Source organism: Calonectris borealis, chromosome 4, assembly GCF_964195595.1.
Source record: "Calonectris borealis chromosome 4, bCalBor7.hap1.2, whole genome shotgun sequence".
In the NCBI taxonomy this organism is placed as follows: domain Eukaryota; kingdom Metazoa; phylum Chordata; class Aves; order Procellariiformes; family Procellariidae; genus Calonectris; species Calonectris borealis.
In genome coordinates this window covers 19387419-19402583 of record NC_134315.1, presented here as the reverse complement: position 1 = coordinate 19402583, position 15165 = coordinate 19387419, and the positions used below count along the sequence as shown (strand labels likewise).

Here is a 15165-nt window from a genome sequence, read left to right as displayed (position 1 = left end):
ATAGAGCTGTAAGCCAAGAAAAAACTGCATTAGGAGCTGAGAAACATCAAGTTATGCTATTTCTTCCAACCCCTTCCCCATAATTTTTTTTCCCTCTCTTTTGTGAAAGAACGGGAGTCTAGCTCACAAAACCTTTACGTTTCCTGAACTGTTAGTACTGTGCCTAACTTATACTTTTGATGGGGGAATTAGAAGGCTTTAGAAGCCTCTGAGATTCCCAATAGAGTGAAAGCTCTGAATGAAGAGGAAAAAAAAGAAAAAAAAAAAAGGAAAAAAACCAAACCAGCTCCTTTTCCTTTTAGTGTGGGGATTATATGCATTTATATCCCTCTATCCTTGTTCATTTCCCTTTGTTGCTACTCCTACCATTTCTCAGCAGTAAACCCATTCACTCTGGGTGAATTTCAGGCTCTACACTGAAAAATAGAGTCTTCAGTGTCCAGAAGCAAGAAGAGATCTGGCCCTAAAAGGTTTATTTTCAAGTGTACTTGGAATTAGATTTAACCCTAAAATTATTGCCCATAAAAATGAATCAAATTGTATAATATACAAAACTACATCACCTGAAGAAGGTTCTGCTCAGGAAAGGAAGTTCTAAAATGTTATCGGAAGGGATGTAAATCACAGAATCACAGAATGGTTGAGGTGGGAGGGACCATCAGAGGTCATCTTGTTTCACACCCCTGCTCAAGCAGGGCCACCTAGAACCAGTTGCCCAGCACTGTGTCCAGATGGCTGGGATGGATCTCCAAGGAGGCAGACTCAACAGCCTCTCTGGGCAACCAGTTCAGTCACCCTCACAGTGAAAAAGTGTTTCCTGACATTCAGAGGCAACCTCCTGTGTTTGATTGTGCCCATTGCCTCTGGTCCTGTCATTGGGCACCACTGAAAAGTCGGAGCCGGCTCTGACTTCTTTGCAACCCCCTTTCAGGTATTGATATACATTGATGAGATTCCCCTCTGAGCCTTCTCTTCTCAAGGCTTGAACAGTCCCGGCTCCCTCAGCCTTGCCTTGTAGGAGAGATGCTCCAGTCCCTTATACATCTTTGTGGCCCTTTACTGGACTCTCTCCAGTATATCCATGTCTCCCTTGTACTGGGAACAGGGCACAGTAATCCAGGTGTGGCCTCATCTGATGAGGCATCTTTTTTTGTCAGTGATAAATGAAAAAATAAACAATGACATGCTTCAAAAGCTGTTAATGAATCAAACAATAATATATAAGCAAATGCTATGGACTCATTCTGAATATTGCGTAATTCTGAATGGTAACCACATGTTGCAGATCTGTAGTCAAATCTGTGCATGTGTTGTATATAGTCCAAGTCTTATTACATATATCCAAGAGACAAGATTGTGATTAGAGGGGTTTTTTAGTTACGTTTCTTGAATGTGCTGCAGCCGTGTAATATGGGTTAATTTGTTGTAGTTCATCTTTATAGGACAGATACACTCATCTTTTAACAAGTACATCAAAAGTAGAAATATGTCAGCCACTTCAGACTTCATTTATATTACTTTGCCGTTGCTATGGAAAAATACAGTGCTTCACCTTTCTAAAAAACAAGGAGAGAAATAGAACATAGTACATGGGTTATTTTATATCGGAGAAAGACAGGTGCATCACAAGAAAGGAGCTGCACAGTAGCAATGTTCTTATGATCATGTTTAATAATACATTTTTTTCTTTAGTTTAGTTGCTAACTATTTGTTGAATCATAGGGAGCCAGCCACACCAGTTTTGAAATAGAGGTGTTGCACAGGATAGGTTGAAGATTTTAAATTGATAGATGGTTGGTTTGGAGGTTGGGATGGTGAATATTCCTGTTGGTTACTAGAATGTTAGCTTTTATTCCTAGCATACACGGTTCATTTGTTTTCTCATTCATCACAGCAGAAAACACCTGTCCCTTTCTTTAGGAACTCATCTGAGGTCATCTAACTGCACAGTCCATAAAAACATAGCTTCCTAGATGTATGGTCAAGCGTAAGTGGATATATTCATAATGCGGCTAACAGAAAATGACTGAATATGGAGCTGTGAATGCTGCTACTCTGTCCCATCATTTCTACAGCTTGATCTGTAGGCCTCCCAGTGGTTCCTTGTTTGCATAAATAAAATGGTTGATAATGGTGTCGTCTTGCTTCAAGGTATAATTACAAAAATAGTAGTGAAAGAAGAAAATCAGCAGATCAGACATTGCTATTACTGTGTTCTTTCCAAACATGAAAAGACTGAAGAACAGGAGGGTCGTGCAGGAAAAAAATTGTGTTTTGTTATAAGCAGGAAAAGCACGTCTTACGTGTAACGTCAGTCAGAGGAAGGTAGGTCAAAGATTTACTCAGATAATACTTCAAAAGAAGGAATGGGAATTAAAGATGTACAGGTGAGGCATGCCTTGGGCTTGAGCTTTCTTAAAAAACTCTTTGCACTCCCATTCAAGTAGTTCCACAGCCAGAGAAACAACAATCATTTAATTTTAGAGCCAATCTACAGCAAGCTTTTTTGGAGCAATTTTACTTTGGCTGATGATTCTCTGCTGGTTAGTTAACCCAGTCTGAGCTTTATGATAACGCAGCTGTATTATAGCTAATAAAGTAGTTGGGTTTGACTGGCCCCTGGTAGTTCCGTTATACTGCACTTTTCCTGTGTAGACATACATTTATGCTTACAAACTTGGTAGTGGCAATTCCTGCTGCTGCAAGATCAAGTATGATTTAATATAAAAAGAAAAACAGGTCTGTAGGCTGAAGACATAGTCACATAATTTAGAGATAATTTTGTTTGTCAAACAAACCAGTAGGCTTTGCAGTAAAACAAACCAAAATTTGATTACTTACTATTACTAAATGTAATTTAACCTTGTTTAGGAAAGAGATAGCCTCTCTGTAATGCTTTGCATTACAGAGCTCAATAAATTAAAATGCTACTCTTACTCCTGTGGCCATGCCGTTTAATTTACAATCCGCTTGCACAATGGCTATTTTAAGCATAATTGTATAACATACTATATCAATTAATTTTATAGAAAAATGAAACCACCTGTACCTGTTATGTCATGAGGGAGTTGGCAATGGTTTTTTTGTGGGATTCTTTTCAACTCTTGTTTTCATATCAGTAATGGCAGCAGTCCTTTGATTTAGATCAAAGCAAGAACAAAAGCTTCTTACGAGCAAGTGAGAGTCAGAAGGTGAAAATGAAGAGGGAAAAAAGAAATAAAATCCCATACCACAGCCTAGAACCAGACTACTAAAATGAGGAAATCAACTTTGTACAGCTACAGCTGCAATATTATTTTAGTGTAATTTTCTTCTAAGTATGACACCAAACCTTCAGAAACTTGGATATCATATTTTCTCCCTTGATTACAAACCAGTGTATCTTATCTTGCCCGTACAGGTATTGAATTTTTTCTTTCTCAGCCTATATTCACTTACAGTCATTAAAGATCTAGGGCACTTAGTGTAAATATTAAAGATGATATATGAAGCCTGACAAATTTAATCTTGGGTAATTACACTCTACCTAGCTCTTTCTAACCAGCGAAAGTTTCCCTGCAATTTTGTTTGGATAAGTAATCTGCTAGTGCAATATTGTGCTCTTCAGTAGCTGCAGCACTGAGGAGACAAACAAAGAGATGCCATACATTAGTCTCATTTTTTTAAGCATTTTATGAAAATTATATGATGTTCTGTGATTAGCTGTAGCAGCCTATGCAGGAGGTGTTGCATTCAAAACATATGAATTCTTCTACCCTGAAAATAATTCTTGAAAGGATACGCGTAAATTAATTGCTTCTCCTGGTTCTCTGAATGCTTTCTAGTGGACACAATTTTCTTCTGCAAATCTAAGATAGAAAACTTTCTGTGTAGAAAACTGTACATTATCGCCCGTGAACAGATTTCTTACTGGCTAACTAATAGCAGGATTAAGTTTGTTATCCACCAGATAACTTTCCTAATAAGCTCAGATCTGGCATGAGCAAGAAGCTGAAGCTTAGCAGTTCATCTGACCTGTACATAGGTGCCCTTTCTGTGTTTATTTGACAATTTCTTCCTCTTCTGGCTGACGGACATTTCCCTCTGGAAAAAGAGAGTACAGAAAGAAGGGCAGCTAATTAATACTTCCAAATTTTGTTTCTATTTCTAACTCATCAGCAGTTTCCCTTTTCAGCTACATTGGGGGAAAATATCAAATAGAGTCTGATGAACTATTACTGCTAGCCAATTAAGACTTTTCCCCCCTCCCTGTAAATTAGTTACAACACTGGGCAGATTTCATCACTTAGGAAAGCAGTATAATTCAATTCATAGCATCCTACATGTTACTATCAAGCATTTGGTACTTGTGAGGTGTTAAATTAGATGGAATATTTTTTGGTTTGAAATGGCAGATCTTCTCTGCTTTTAGTCGACTTTGAAATTATTAAAATTCCATTTTCCATATCTAAGCTTTATCTAAGCTTTCCATATCTAAGCTTTATGCACCTTGAATACTGTGTTCAGTTTTGGGCCCCTCACTACAAGAAGGACATGGAGGTGCTGGAGCGTGTCCAGAGAAGGGCAACGAAGCTGGTGAAGGGCCTGGAGCACAAGTCTTATGAGGAGCGGCTGAGGGAACTGGGGTTGTTTAGCCTGGAGAAGAGGAGGCTGAGGGGAGACCTCATCGCGCTCTACAACTACCTGAAAGGAGGTTGTAGCGAGGTGGGTGTTGGTCTCTTCTCCCAAGTAACAAGCGATAGGACGAGAGGAAATGGCCTCAAGTTGCACCAGGGGAGGTTTAGATTGGACATTAGGAGAAATTTCTTTACTGAAAGAGCGATCAGGCCTTGGAACAGGCTGCCCAGGGAAGTGGTTGAGTCACCATCCCTGGAAGTATTTAAAAGACGTGTAGATGAGGCGCTTCGGGACATGGTGTAGTGGGCATGGTGGTGTTGAGTTGACGGTTGGACTCGATGATCTTAGAGGTCTTTTCCAACCTTAATGATTCTATGATTCTATGATTCTATTTATAAATAATATTTCTGAGTATTTTTTTTGTCTTCCAAGAAGTAGGGGAAAATTGTAGGTATTCTACAAGCATACAGCAATCAGATCTAAAATTTACTTCGTACGCAACACACTGTCATATTTAAGTTTTTTTTTTTATATTAATTGCATTCCATACACAAATAATTCTATTTACAATGGTTAGAGTAGCCAGTAATTACTTGGGATTGTTTATGGAAAAATGTAAGGACTCCAGAATGGGATTGTTCTTGTAGACCCCACTAATTTTGACAGATCTACTCTGTCCAGTTCAGAACTCACTTAGGATCTGTGCTTATCCAGAGATAAGATATATCTCCTACAGCACTTCAACACAGGTTTCTCTTGTCTATTTACTTAGGAGAGAAAAACTTATGCTTCTTTTTCTGCTTGCACAGCTAATCACCAGGGGGAAAGAATTGGCAGGAGCAGGTCCACGGCCATGAACTCCTTCACTCTATCCTTTGAGGAACACCTTGCCATGCGTCCGCACCCACTGCAGCCTTATGCTGCAGCATATACTCCCCTTACTTTGTGGAGGGGCAAATCAGCCTAATGCTGTATTTTTGTGTGCATGTTTATTGCTAATTCAGGAGTGCTCTGTATTGGAGTTTAGTACTAATATGTTTATGCTTTCCCATAATTAATGGTTCAGTAACCTCACAGGGTGATAGCGCCTGAGTTTCCAGCAAACAATAAAGGTTCTGCTTCAAATCTTTGTGGAGAGGAATTTACAGCCAGTGGAAGACGCACTGTTTAGATGGGATAGCTTCCTAACAATGCTAGCACTTTTTTTTTCCCCATGCAACCTGTTGAAGAATCAAAAGAAAGTTTATGTAAAATTAAATATATCACTAAATCACCACCAGAATGCATCACAATGTCGAAAATGAAAGCAGGAATTAGGGAAAGACAATAGGCCAGAGCAATGCTTGCTGTCGGGCCCTGGTTGCACTGCTTCATGTAAAGGGTAGTGTTTTCTTTTGTATCCTGGGGGTGGCATTGATCAAAAATTCCTTTCCTTTGAACAGCTTTTAAAATTTGCTTATAAAGTCAATACAGGCACTCCATAAGGATGTGTCACAGAAATATTTATTTTGAAATAATTGAACAAAATACAATGTGAGAGAGAGAAATTACACTTGACTATGAATTTAGGAAGGGGTGAGAATACAAAGATGACCTATATATAACTTAATTTTATTATTTCCTTGTTCAAGATTGATTTAATTTTCAAATGCTTTGAGGCACGGAATTTTTTTGATTGAACTACTTCCAGAAGTCGTCACCTTTGTAAGTGACACTGTTATTGGAATCTGTTGCATGGTGTATTAAAGGAAACATTTCATGCATCACTTCATTTTCCTTTCCACATAGTTTCTTATCCTTACTGTTTTACTTTTCAGAGCTAAGACTTGTAGATTCACAAAGTCTGTATGTGGTTCCCCTAACTTAGAGAACTATCATGAGGAACAACAGGAAAAGTCTACTTCTTTTTTTAAGGAGGTAATCTTTGAAGTCAGTAATAAGTTACATTAATTCGACTGGATGTTCTCAGGTTAATTCTTTTTCTTTAAAAATTCTTCTGTAACTCAACTGCTGCGCCCTTTCATTTTTTAGAAGGGATCCAGGCCTCTCTTCTTGTGTAAAAGCAGGAAACAAAACACTGGTTATGGCTGACACCACTTCTCACTGGGTGGCTTTCTGCGTGTGGGTTGGCACATTCGGTGGTGGAGTAGAAGGGCCTGAGAGGACAACTCAAGGACACAAGGTAACCTGGACGTACTGCATGAAAGGAGAATGTAGACTGACAGATTTCTCCATTTTAATAGTACCCCTGATATTGTTTGTTAACAATAAATAAGGCCTCTTTCACTGTTATAGTATGATTGTTTGCATTATATTAGGATTATTGTTTCTGTAATGCCTGTGAAACAATATGGGTCAAAGTTCCCATCCTGGGATGACATTAAGCCTTGAAATATCATGAACATTTGGCCATGCTTCATCATTTGAGAAAAAGAAGAAAAATTTGAGAAAAAGATAAAAATAAATAGGAATAAACTTAAGGAGAAAATAGAAGTCAGAGATGAGAATGAGTTAAGATGAATATGTCAGAGCTTTAAAAGGAGAAGATGATATGGAATATCTAGAAATTGAAAAGAGGAAACAAAATGTTAATTTTCTTTTAAGAGGAATAGAACTTAATGTGAAAATATATTGAATAATTATTTTACAATATAAGGCAAATGTAATGACATATTTGGAAGGTGCAAATGTGGGATAGTGTATTTGATTTGATTTATTTTTATTGTGCTTGCCTCTTAGACACCATTTTAGGTCTACAGGTTAATAGGGAAAGGAACTGACATTCAGATTGAGAGCATATATAAATAATACAGAACTCATGACATTCTAGTATTAAATACCCAGAAGAGCAAAATCAAAGAATATTGTTCCTTATATATTGCCTAGATATAACCTAAAATTAACTGAGGTACACACGTGATTTTTCAAACAAACAAAAATATGCAGATACTAGAGTCCTGCCTATATGGAAAAATCTGTGACTCCAATTAGTTGTAATTCAATACCGACAGCCTTCAAAGAAAAACAAAAAAAAGCTGATAGTAAGTTGGAGATTACATTTTTCTTTCTCTACCCAGTAGTCCATAAACAATAGATTGTTAACATTACAATGTGTTATTATGCTGATTTAAAATTATAATGGCTTTCTGAACAAAAGTAAAAGTTTCTCAGCTTCTCGAAAGTTAGTAAAGGTTGCTTCTAATGGAAAGAGTTAAGCAACCTGAGATGAGTGGTCGATATCGGACATCATTTATGAGATTGTTTTTAGTGTTAGATCATATGTGTTTCTTTAGTAATAACAGTGTCTAAAACTATTTGTTCTGAGACTTCCCTTCACTTTATTCTAATGCCTTGCATACCAGTGGACAGAATTTAGTTAAATTATTAGGATGGGCACAAGAATAACCTTTTAATATTTATGCATGTGCTGCATAAATATTCTTCAGAGCCTATTCTTCACACTGGATATCCTATTCGTAATCACGTTAATAAACACAGGATAATTAGTTTTATACAGACTATCCAATAAATCATCTGGGATTATAAGCCTCTCTTCTTTTTCCCCTGATGCGTAGCCTGGGCAAGATCTTCCCAGGAGCTGTGGAAAACACCTAATTCCCATTCATATATATCAGAGTTTGGGGTTCAGCACTTCTAGGTTCACATCCTTAGACAGAAAAGCACTGTTTTGTTTCTCAATCAATAAATAATACATTCTTCCTGGCTATGGAACGGGGGTTTGGGCAGTGCACGTCTCCTTGACAGCACTATATTTTGCTAGCTGGAGGCACCGATCGTGCTGATGTGTATTTCTTTAATTTCCATTCTCATTTCCACTGAAGATTCCAATTAGATTCTGGTGATGCTTAAGAAGAGGAAGGGACAGTGTTTCTCTGAACATTATTCTTTCTAATGCAGAGGGCAGTAGTCTTCTGACGTGCAGCATTTAGCGCACATGAAAACAGATGTCTGTCTTTAGCAAACTGTCATTTGCCAAACTTAACAAAAATTGCGCTAAGAGAAGCTGGGGAAGGGCTGTGAAGCTGGCGGAGAATCGCAAAGCCTGGGTCTGGAAGCGCTGGAGTGCAGAGTGCTGGTAGCAGTGTGCTCCCTAGTGCAAGTTTCCAGGGAGCGTTTCTTCTTGGCACTGACACAGCCAAGTCTCCAGCTCCGACACAGATGTTCCTCCAGCAGCTCTGAAGTAACGCTGCTCGCCGGATACAATGTCATACCCAGGTGGTTGTGGTCCACCTCAGCCTGCTAAGAGGACTCGCTACTGATGAAATCAAATGCTTAGAGAAGCATGAGATGCGGGGCTTTATCTGATATTTTGTCTCAGCTAGAGTGGCTGGTGAATTGCCAGAGCTCAGTACAGTGCTGCTTTACACCACTGCAACTTTTTTCAAAGCAAACTCTTGGTAAAATCCTCTAATTTCCCTCTGATTGTGAACTGGTGTGAAGACTGGAATGATTTGCCTGTTGGAAGAATGTTGACTCTCGAGTGGGAGTCGGAGGGACTGCAAACAGTGGGTATTGTTGTGATTATATTTGCATCCCTGAAGCTGCTTCATTTGCTGGGACTGATTGATTTTTCAGAAGGTAAAGTGGTCACTCGCAGTTTGTGCTGTTTGTAGGTGTGGTGTCTGATCTGCTAAAATAGGCTTAGAGAGCATCAGGTATAAAAACTGTGAAATGAAAAGGCTTGAAAAGTGAAAATAGCATTTAGACTAAAAATCCTGGTTTGTTTCTGCTGGTTTTACCTTGTTATTGTAAAGCAGAAGTAGATGCTAGCAGAAGATTTGTATTTTACAGTGAATTGCCAAGTGTCTGTGAGTGGATGTTGATCAGAAAGACTGAAAACAGCGAACATAACGCCTGTCTGTCAGTTGCCTTTGAAAGCTGTTCATTGCTACAAAACTTGATAGATTAAGTGCATCTTAGTTCAGTTCACGTTTATAACATGCTTTGCTCTTCTGATTTATGATGCAGTTAGAGTTTTGTTCTGTATCAGTATTTGTGTGTTAAAAAACCATTTCATAGATAAATGCAAAACACTGTTAGTACAGGATAAGCTTTAGGACCAGGGCTGCTTGACACCTTTCAAAAAAAGGCATAGATGCCAAAATTAAATGTGGGTATTTTAAATATATATAATGAATATATGTTTTAAAATTCCTGTTTGCTTGCTCGGATTCCTGTCTGCTCTCTACTATATGGGTCATATCATTTCATCTATGCTCAAAGAGGGCTTCACATTAATTTTAATAGGATTTTATTTCTATACAAAGTGAGGTTTTTTCACATTTTATAGAAATAGGCTATTTCAGTTCAGTTATTAATGAGATCTTTTGCTGTCTTTTTAACAAAATGTCTTGTGTGGACTGCTGTTGAAAACAAAAGCTATTCACTCACTGAAGCCCTTGCTCAAAAAATACTGCTTTTGTCAGTATGTTTGCACATGTGAACCCAGACCAATCCTTTTTGCTGTATAACTGCTTTCAGTCAGAATCACACAGCTAAGGAGAGCACTCCAGTTTTCTGAAACATTAACTTTTCATCATGGAATAGGAACTTTGATGGATGTAGATTCACATCATCACCTCATAAAATTGTTCAGCTGATAAAATGTGAAATCTTTAACACAGTGCTTTTATAGTTACTGAACTATTGAAATAAATCATCCTTAAAACTCTATGTGGTGAGAATGTATAATATTTGCTGTGTTACTATATAATGCATTGGTTATGGAATTGTAAAATTACCTTTTGAATTCTAAACAAATGAGTAATTTTTCTCTCATAACAGTGCTCTGGAGGTGTAGCATTTTTAACATCTAAAAATTCCTCTTACTAGATATGTGTTAGCGTCAACTTTATAACACATGGTAACAGATAGGAAAAAAAGGTTAAAATGCAATAGTGTTTTTTTAGCAGACGTAGTTACATCCCTTTCTTGATTTCTCACAGTATGATACTGCCATTAAGTCTGTGGGAAAATGTTTCATGTAATTTCAACTATATTAAATCACTTTTTAAAAAAAAAATCCTCCTGGTAGAAATCATACTGATTTTACTATGAATAATAAGTTCAAGACAATATGTCAATTGAAATGTAACTTTTTGTTTTAATGCATCCATTAGTGCCATGGCATTTCCTCACATGGTAATGTAATAATTTCACTCAAAAGTACCTAGCAACATAAAACTGATCTCTAAATGTAAAAAGATTAAACATTAAACATTATAAAGTACATATATAAAGTATAATGGATATATTTATACCATCTGCAGTGTGAATAGCTCCAGTGACTGGGGGGATTTCCAGTTCCCCTAAGGCTGATCTGTGCTATTTAACTTTTCTATGTTTGGGTACTGCCATTACTATTTAAGCAAGAATTCTGCCCCAAATGATTAAGGAATATTTTATAGGGTATTCAGAACTAATGGTTTGTTGTTATCCTACTGAATGCAAGGACAGGTTTTCTGTTGATATACAAGGAGGACCATATTTGAATGGCCAGTGTTGATCCTGAAACCAAAATGAGCAATGAGCCCTCCCCATCTACCCCATGGAGACACGGCATGAGCCATATGCTGAAACAAATCTGTTCCCATAGAAAGGCTTTCTGATGCCTTAACATGCTTGTCTTAATATCCCCGATATATTCACTTATTTTGAAAACATCACTGAAAGGTAGGGCAGCATGCTTGTCCCGATGTTTGCCAACACAGGACAGAGAAGACGGTGCATTACGGCAGTTTCTACCAGCAGAGAGACTTGTCTAAGCCCAAACCAAGAGTCAGCAGCAGAAATGGGAGCAGAACTAAGGTGATCCACAAAAGCATCATGGACTGAGTAACTGGAGTGATTCCATCCTTCCCGTTCACTTTTCCTCTCTGTCCACAGAAGTGTAGAGGTAGCTTCAGTTTCACTACTTAATCTGTTTGTACTGTGAAAATGCAATAGCTTGTTTATTGTTTATTTTTATAGTCATTTATAATGAGATATAAAATGCCCTACATCTTGTATTCCATGCACTTTCAGTATTATTTTGAAAAAGATTGAAGATAAAACAATAGCACACTCACAGAAAAAAATCTTCTTTAACACAGCTACTGGAAGTGTTCTATCCAGTTACGGCTTCTTCACCATGCGCAGTCGTCTCTCCTGCAAAAATGGACTCTCAATTGAACAAGCAAAAAGATGGGTCACCCACTGTGCTATGATGGACAACCACCCTCCTTTACTTCACATAGCAAAGGAGTTACAGTGAAGAAGAGCTTGACTTGCCCTCACTCCTCCATGGGAAAGCAGGAGAATCTAGGCAATTTGCTTAGTTTTATTACAGTGTTCAATAACTGACAGGACAGGGAACCTGATTTGATCCTGTGTCCCAGACTAGGGACTATGTTCTTCTACTTCATCCATCCTTCACTTTCCAATAAGCAGGAAAGAGAGACCAGAATGAGGAGAAAGGTGGCTTCACTGGAGCCAGCGAGCTATTTCAATTATAAGGACAGAATAGAATCAATACCACTTTTACTAGAAGAGAATGAAACTCTCCTTTCCCTCTCCTTCCATTACTTTGAAAGTGGTTTGATACTGATCAATATCTTCCTGAAACTTTTGCTTCTGGGCAGCTTCCCTCCAAAGCTTTTGTTTTGTTACTCAGCTGGAAGAGGAGGAGAGGAGGGCGATCAGAACTGAAGCAAAGGATCAGAGCAGTAAAGTAGCAGCACCAGGCTTAGAGGGAATTCATCCACCAGAAACTTGGAGGGGAGAGACTGGCAAAATGAAGGATACACTTTGCTCTTGTGTGTCCAGAATATCTGTCAAGTGGTAGCTATACGGAGACATTATGTAAATATGTGCGAGCAACTTTGTAAACATCAGGGGACTGCATAAATCAAAGTCATTAAAAGGACAAACTTTGTGCCTCTTCCTTCATCACACATTGATTAGGTTTTAAAGTATAACACCTCATACAGAAGTGTTTTTCTTTTGCTTGTGAATATAATCAACCAGTGTTGCAATCTATTCTAGACCCTGCTATTCCTCCCCTTTTCCTTCCACTAATTTCTAACGGTTTCCAGAACTTGTTATTATCTTTCAAATGCTTATTCAGATGTAAATTTCATGTCTGATATATGAACATCCCGCGAACTCAAAATCTTTTGGACAGTAGGACCCACTGGTCCTACATGTCTTTCAACTCAATAGGCCCTCAAGGCTATGTAGGAATATTTGATCCTTAGTTTCTCTTACTGTGATGCAAAGCAAAAAGCAGTTAACTTAGAGTTATCAATAAACATATTTGGCTGTAAAGTCAGCCTTGAAAGTAAATAGCGTAATTTGTTGCTTTGGCTAGAATTTGGAAATTGGGGAAGGGGGTATTTTCTTTAAATAGAGGTAGTTTTCTGTCTTAGGATATATCTGCTCTGTGCAAGTACAGAAAGACCATTTTTTTTTTCTTTCTAATCTAATTTGGATGGGCAGAAGCTACCTCCAGTCCAGAAGTCATGTTGTTCTGTCACACTAACATGATAAAATGTGGCCTCTTTTGTAGCTCAGATACTTAAAAGCACAGAGAGGATAAGGTTAGGTCTGTCTGCAACCACCTGTGTTAACATGTTGTTAGTTACCTTTATGGCTTAGCAAAACCAGTAAGGTTTAAAATATTGTCTCAAGTGCAGTATGAGTCTCCCCCTTAGAAAATGAATGTATGGGGAAAGACATAATCTCTATTCCTTCGTACTTTTCTAACAAAAAGAACCTCCAAAAGCAAGGGAGTTTTCTCCTTGTCTACATGTGGCTGATAAAAATTATCCAAATTTGGATGTCCTACTCGTGCACTCGTGGCTGTGCTACAAGACCAGCTTCCAGCAGACTCTCCTGTGGTGCTCCCTCTCCTGTATCACCTCTCAGCCGAATGCGATGCAATGTAGCATAATTCCACAATGAGCAGAAAGATAAAGAATATACCACACTGCAGTACATGCCCCCTTGCCTTTTCTCAGCAGCTGCTTATCAGTAAGCTGTTCAGTTTTCACATGGTGAAATGTCCACTTCCTACTTGTCTTTTTTTTTCTTCTCCAGAGACACTTGTAGGATTAAGGGAACTACTTTCTTCTGAGTAAGCCGGTATCACCTGCCTCAAAAAATTCTGTTCATGGATGCTGATATCCCAGTGCCAATTCATGGCATCAAGGTACATAGTAGTGTTAGGTTTCCTATGGTCATCAGTGAGTCTTTCACACCAGAAATGACAACGAAAATTCCTTCAGCGTCAAATATATTAGCACCTGTGCACATAGACTGTTTATTTGCTGAATATGGCTAGATGAAAGGTGTTAAGGTTCAAACATTACCTTTCCAGAAGCATAATTCTTCTCCTCAGAGGTGAACAAAGTGGATTATGTTTTTTCTTTGGGTGTTTCTCCAACTCTCTTTGTAAATCTTGACAGAGATTCTGGATTTAAGGTCATTATAGGAAAGTCAGTCTATAGAAGCATCTATAGATTGCACAGCAGAGGATAGTTACTTCAGACCAAATGCAAAACGGCATTAAATTGCTGCTTTAAATCCAATCTCAAATTGATGTAAAAATTGAGCTGTGAATTTCAATATGCTCATTTATAAGGACATGTTCTTCTTGGACATGTATGTTTCTCTATGCTTATGTTGGGTGCAAGACAGGCTGAAACTTACTGAAACTTGTAACCATCTGTTACATCTAGCTCAGGGTTGTTGTTCGATTTACCCTTTACCTTCCCTCAAAAACTAGGTTTTTCCAGGCTTGGGAGCACAATTCTGTTTGGGAATCACCATCTTATGTAAGACGACTGTAATCTTAACATAATTATATTGATACTAAAGATTTTGTTTCTTCAGGTTTTTTTAGTGGCTTTCCTACCTGGACCTAATGATAAGATGCACAAATGACGTACAAATGTAAAGTAATGTGCTTGATAAAGAAGAGCAAAAATCATTCTTTCATGTCAAAATCGGGGAAATCATGCATCAGCCTAAACATTTGCTTTTTCCAAACTATGAATTAAATGGGACAATTTACTTAAAAGTTTTAAGGAAGGCCTTACTGATTTATTGAGATCTTTTCATCAACTATTTCCCATGGACTTCTCCGGGGTTTTTTTAACATCCAGAATGCCTGAATCACTGAGGAATAGGTCATTTTAGATCCATACCAGTCTGAATTCAAAGTTTAGATACTGGCTGTGTCAAAAGTGGAGAGGAATATTTAAGGGATCTTAAAAATACTGGTAGAAACCAGGAAGACTTCTGTAAGGACAACTCATGTGCTGTCTCTTCACATGAGAGTTCACAGAAGGATCAGACATTATGAATTTTCTGGACTGCTTAGATGAAACATTTCTTTTTAGTATGCACTCACCCACTGTACTAAAACTTTACTCTCCAGCTCAGGATCACACAGTATATTTGCATCCTAACTTGGGGAGGGTTCCTTTTGGCCACACTGTTCTGCGAGAACCCTACCCCTCAATCATTGGATCTTCCACTTGGAATTTT

At 38.1% G+C, this 15165-nt stretch overlaps 1 protein-coding gene across 7 annotated transcripts in view; it reads left to right on the top strand.

The window, feature by feature from the left end:
• KCNIP4 (potassium voltage-gated channel interacting protein 4) overlaps positions 1-15165 on the top strand; it is a 472927-nt gene that overhangs the window by 344116 nt on the left and 113646 nt on the right. The window contains exon 1 of one of the 7 annotated variants that reach the window (XM_075148842.1): positions 8767-9216. The exons of 5 other annotated variants lie outside the window; for them this stretch is intronic. In XM_075148842.1, coding sequence (XP_075004943.1) covers positions 9105-9216 — 112 coding nt within the window. In that variant the 5' untranslated portion in view covers positions 8767-9104. Of the gene's footprint in view, positions 1-8766; positions 9217-15165 lie in introns of those variants that run through there. One more of the 7 variants, XM_075148839.1, reaches the window with a different exon arrangement.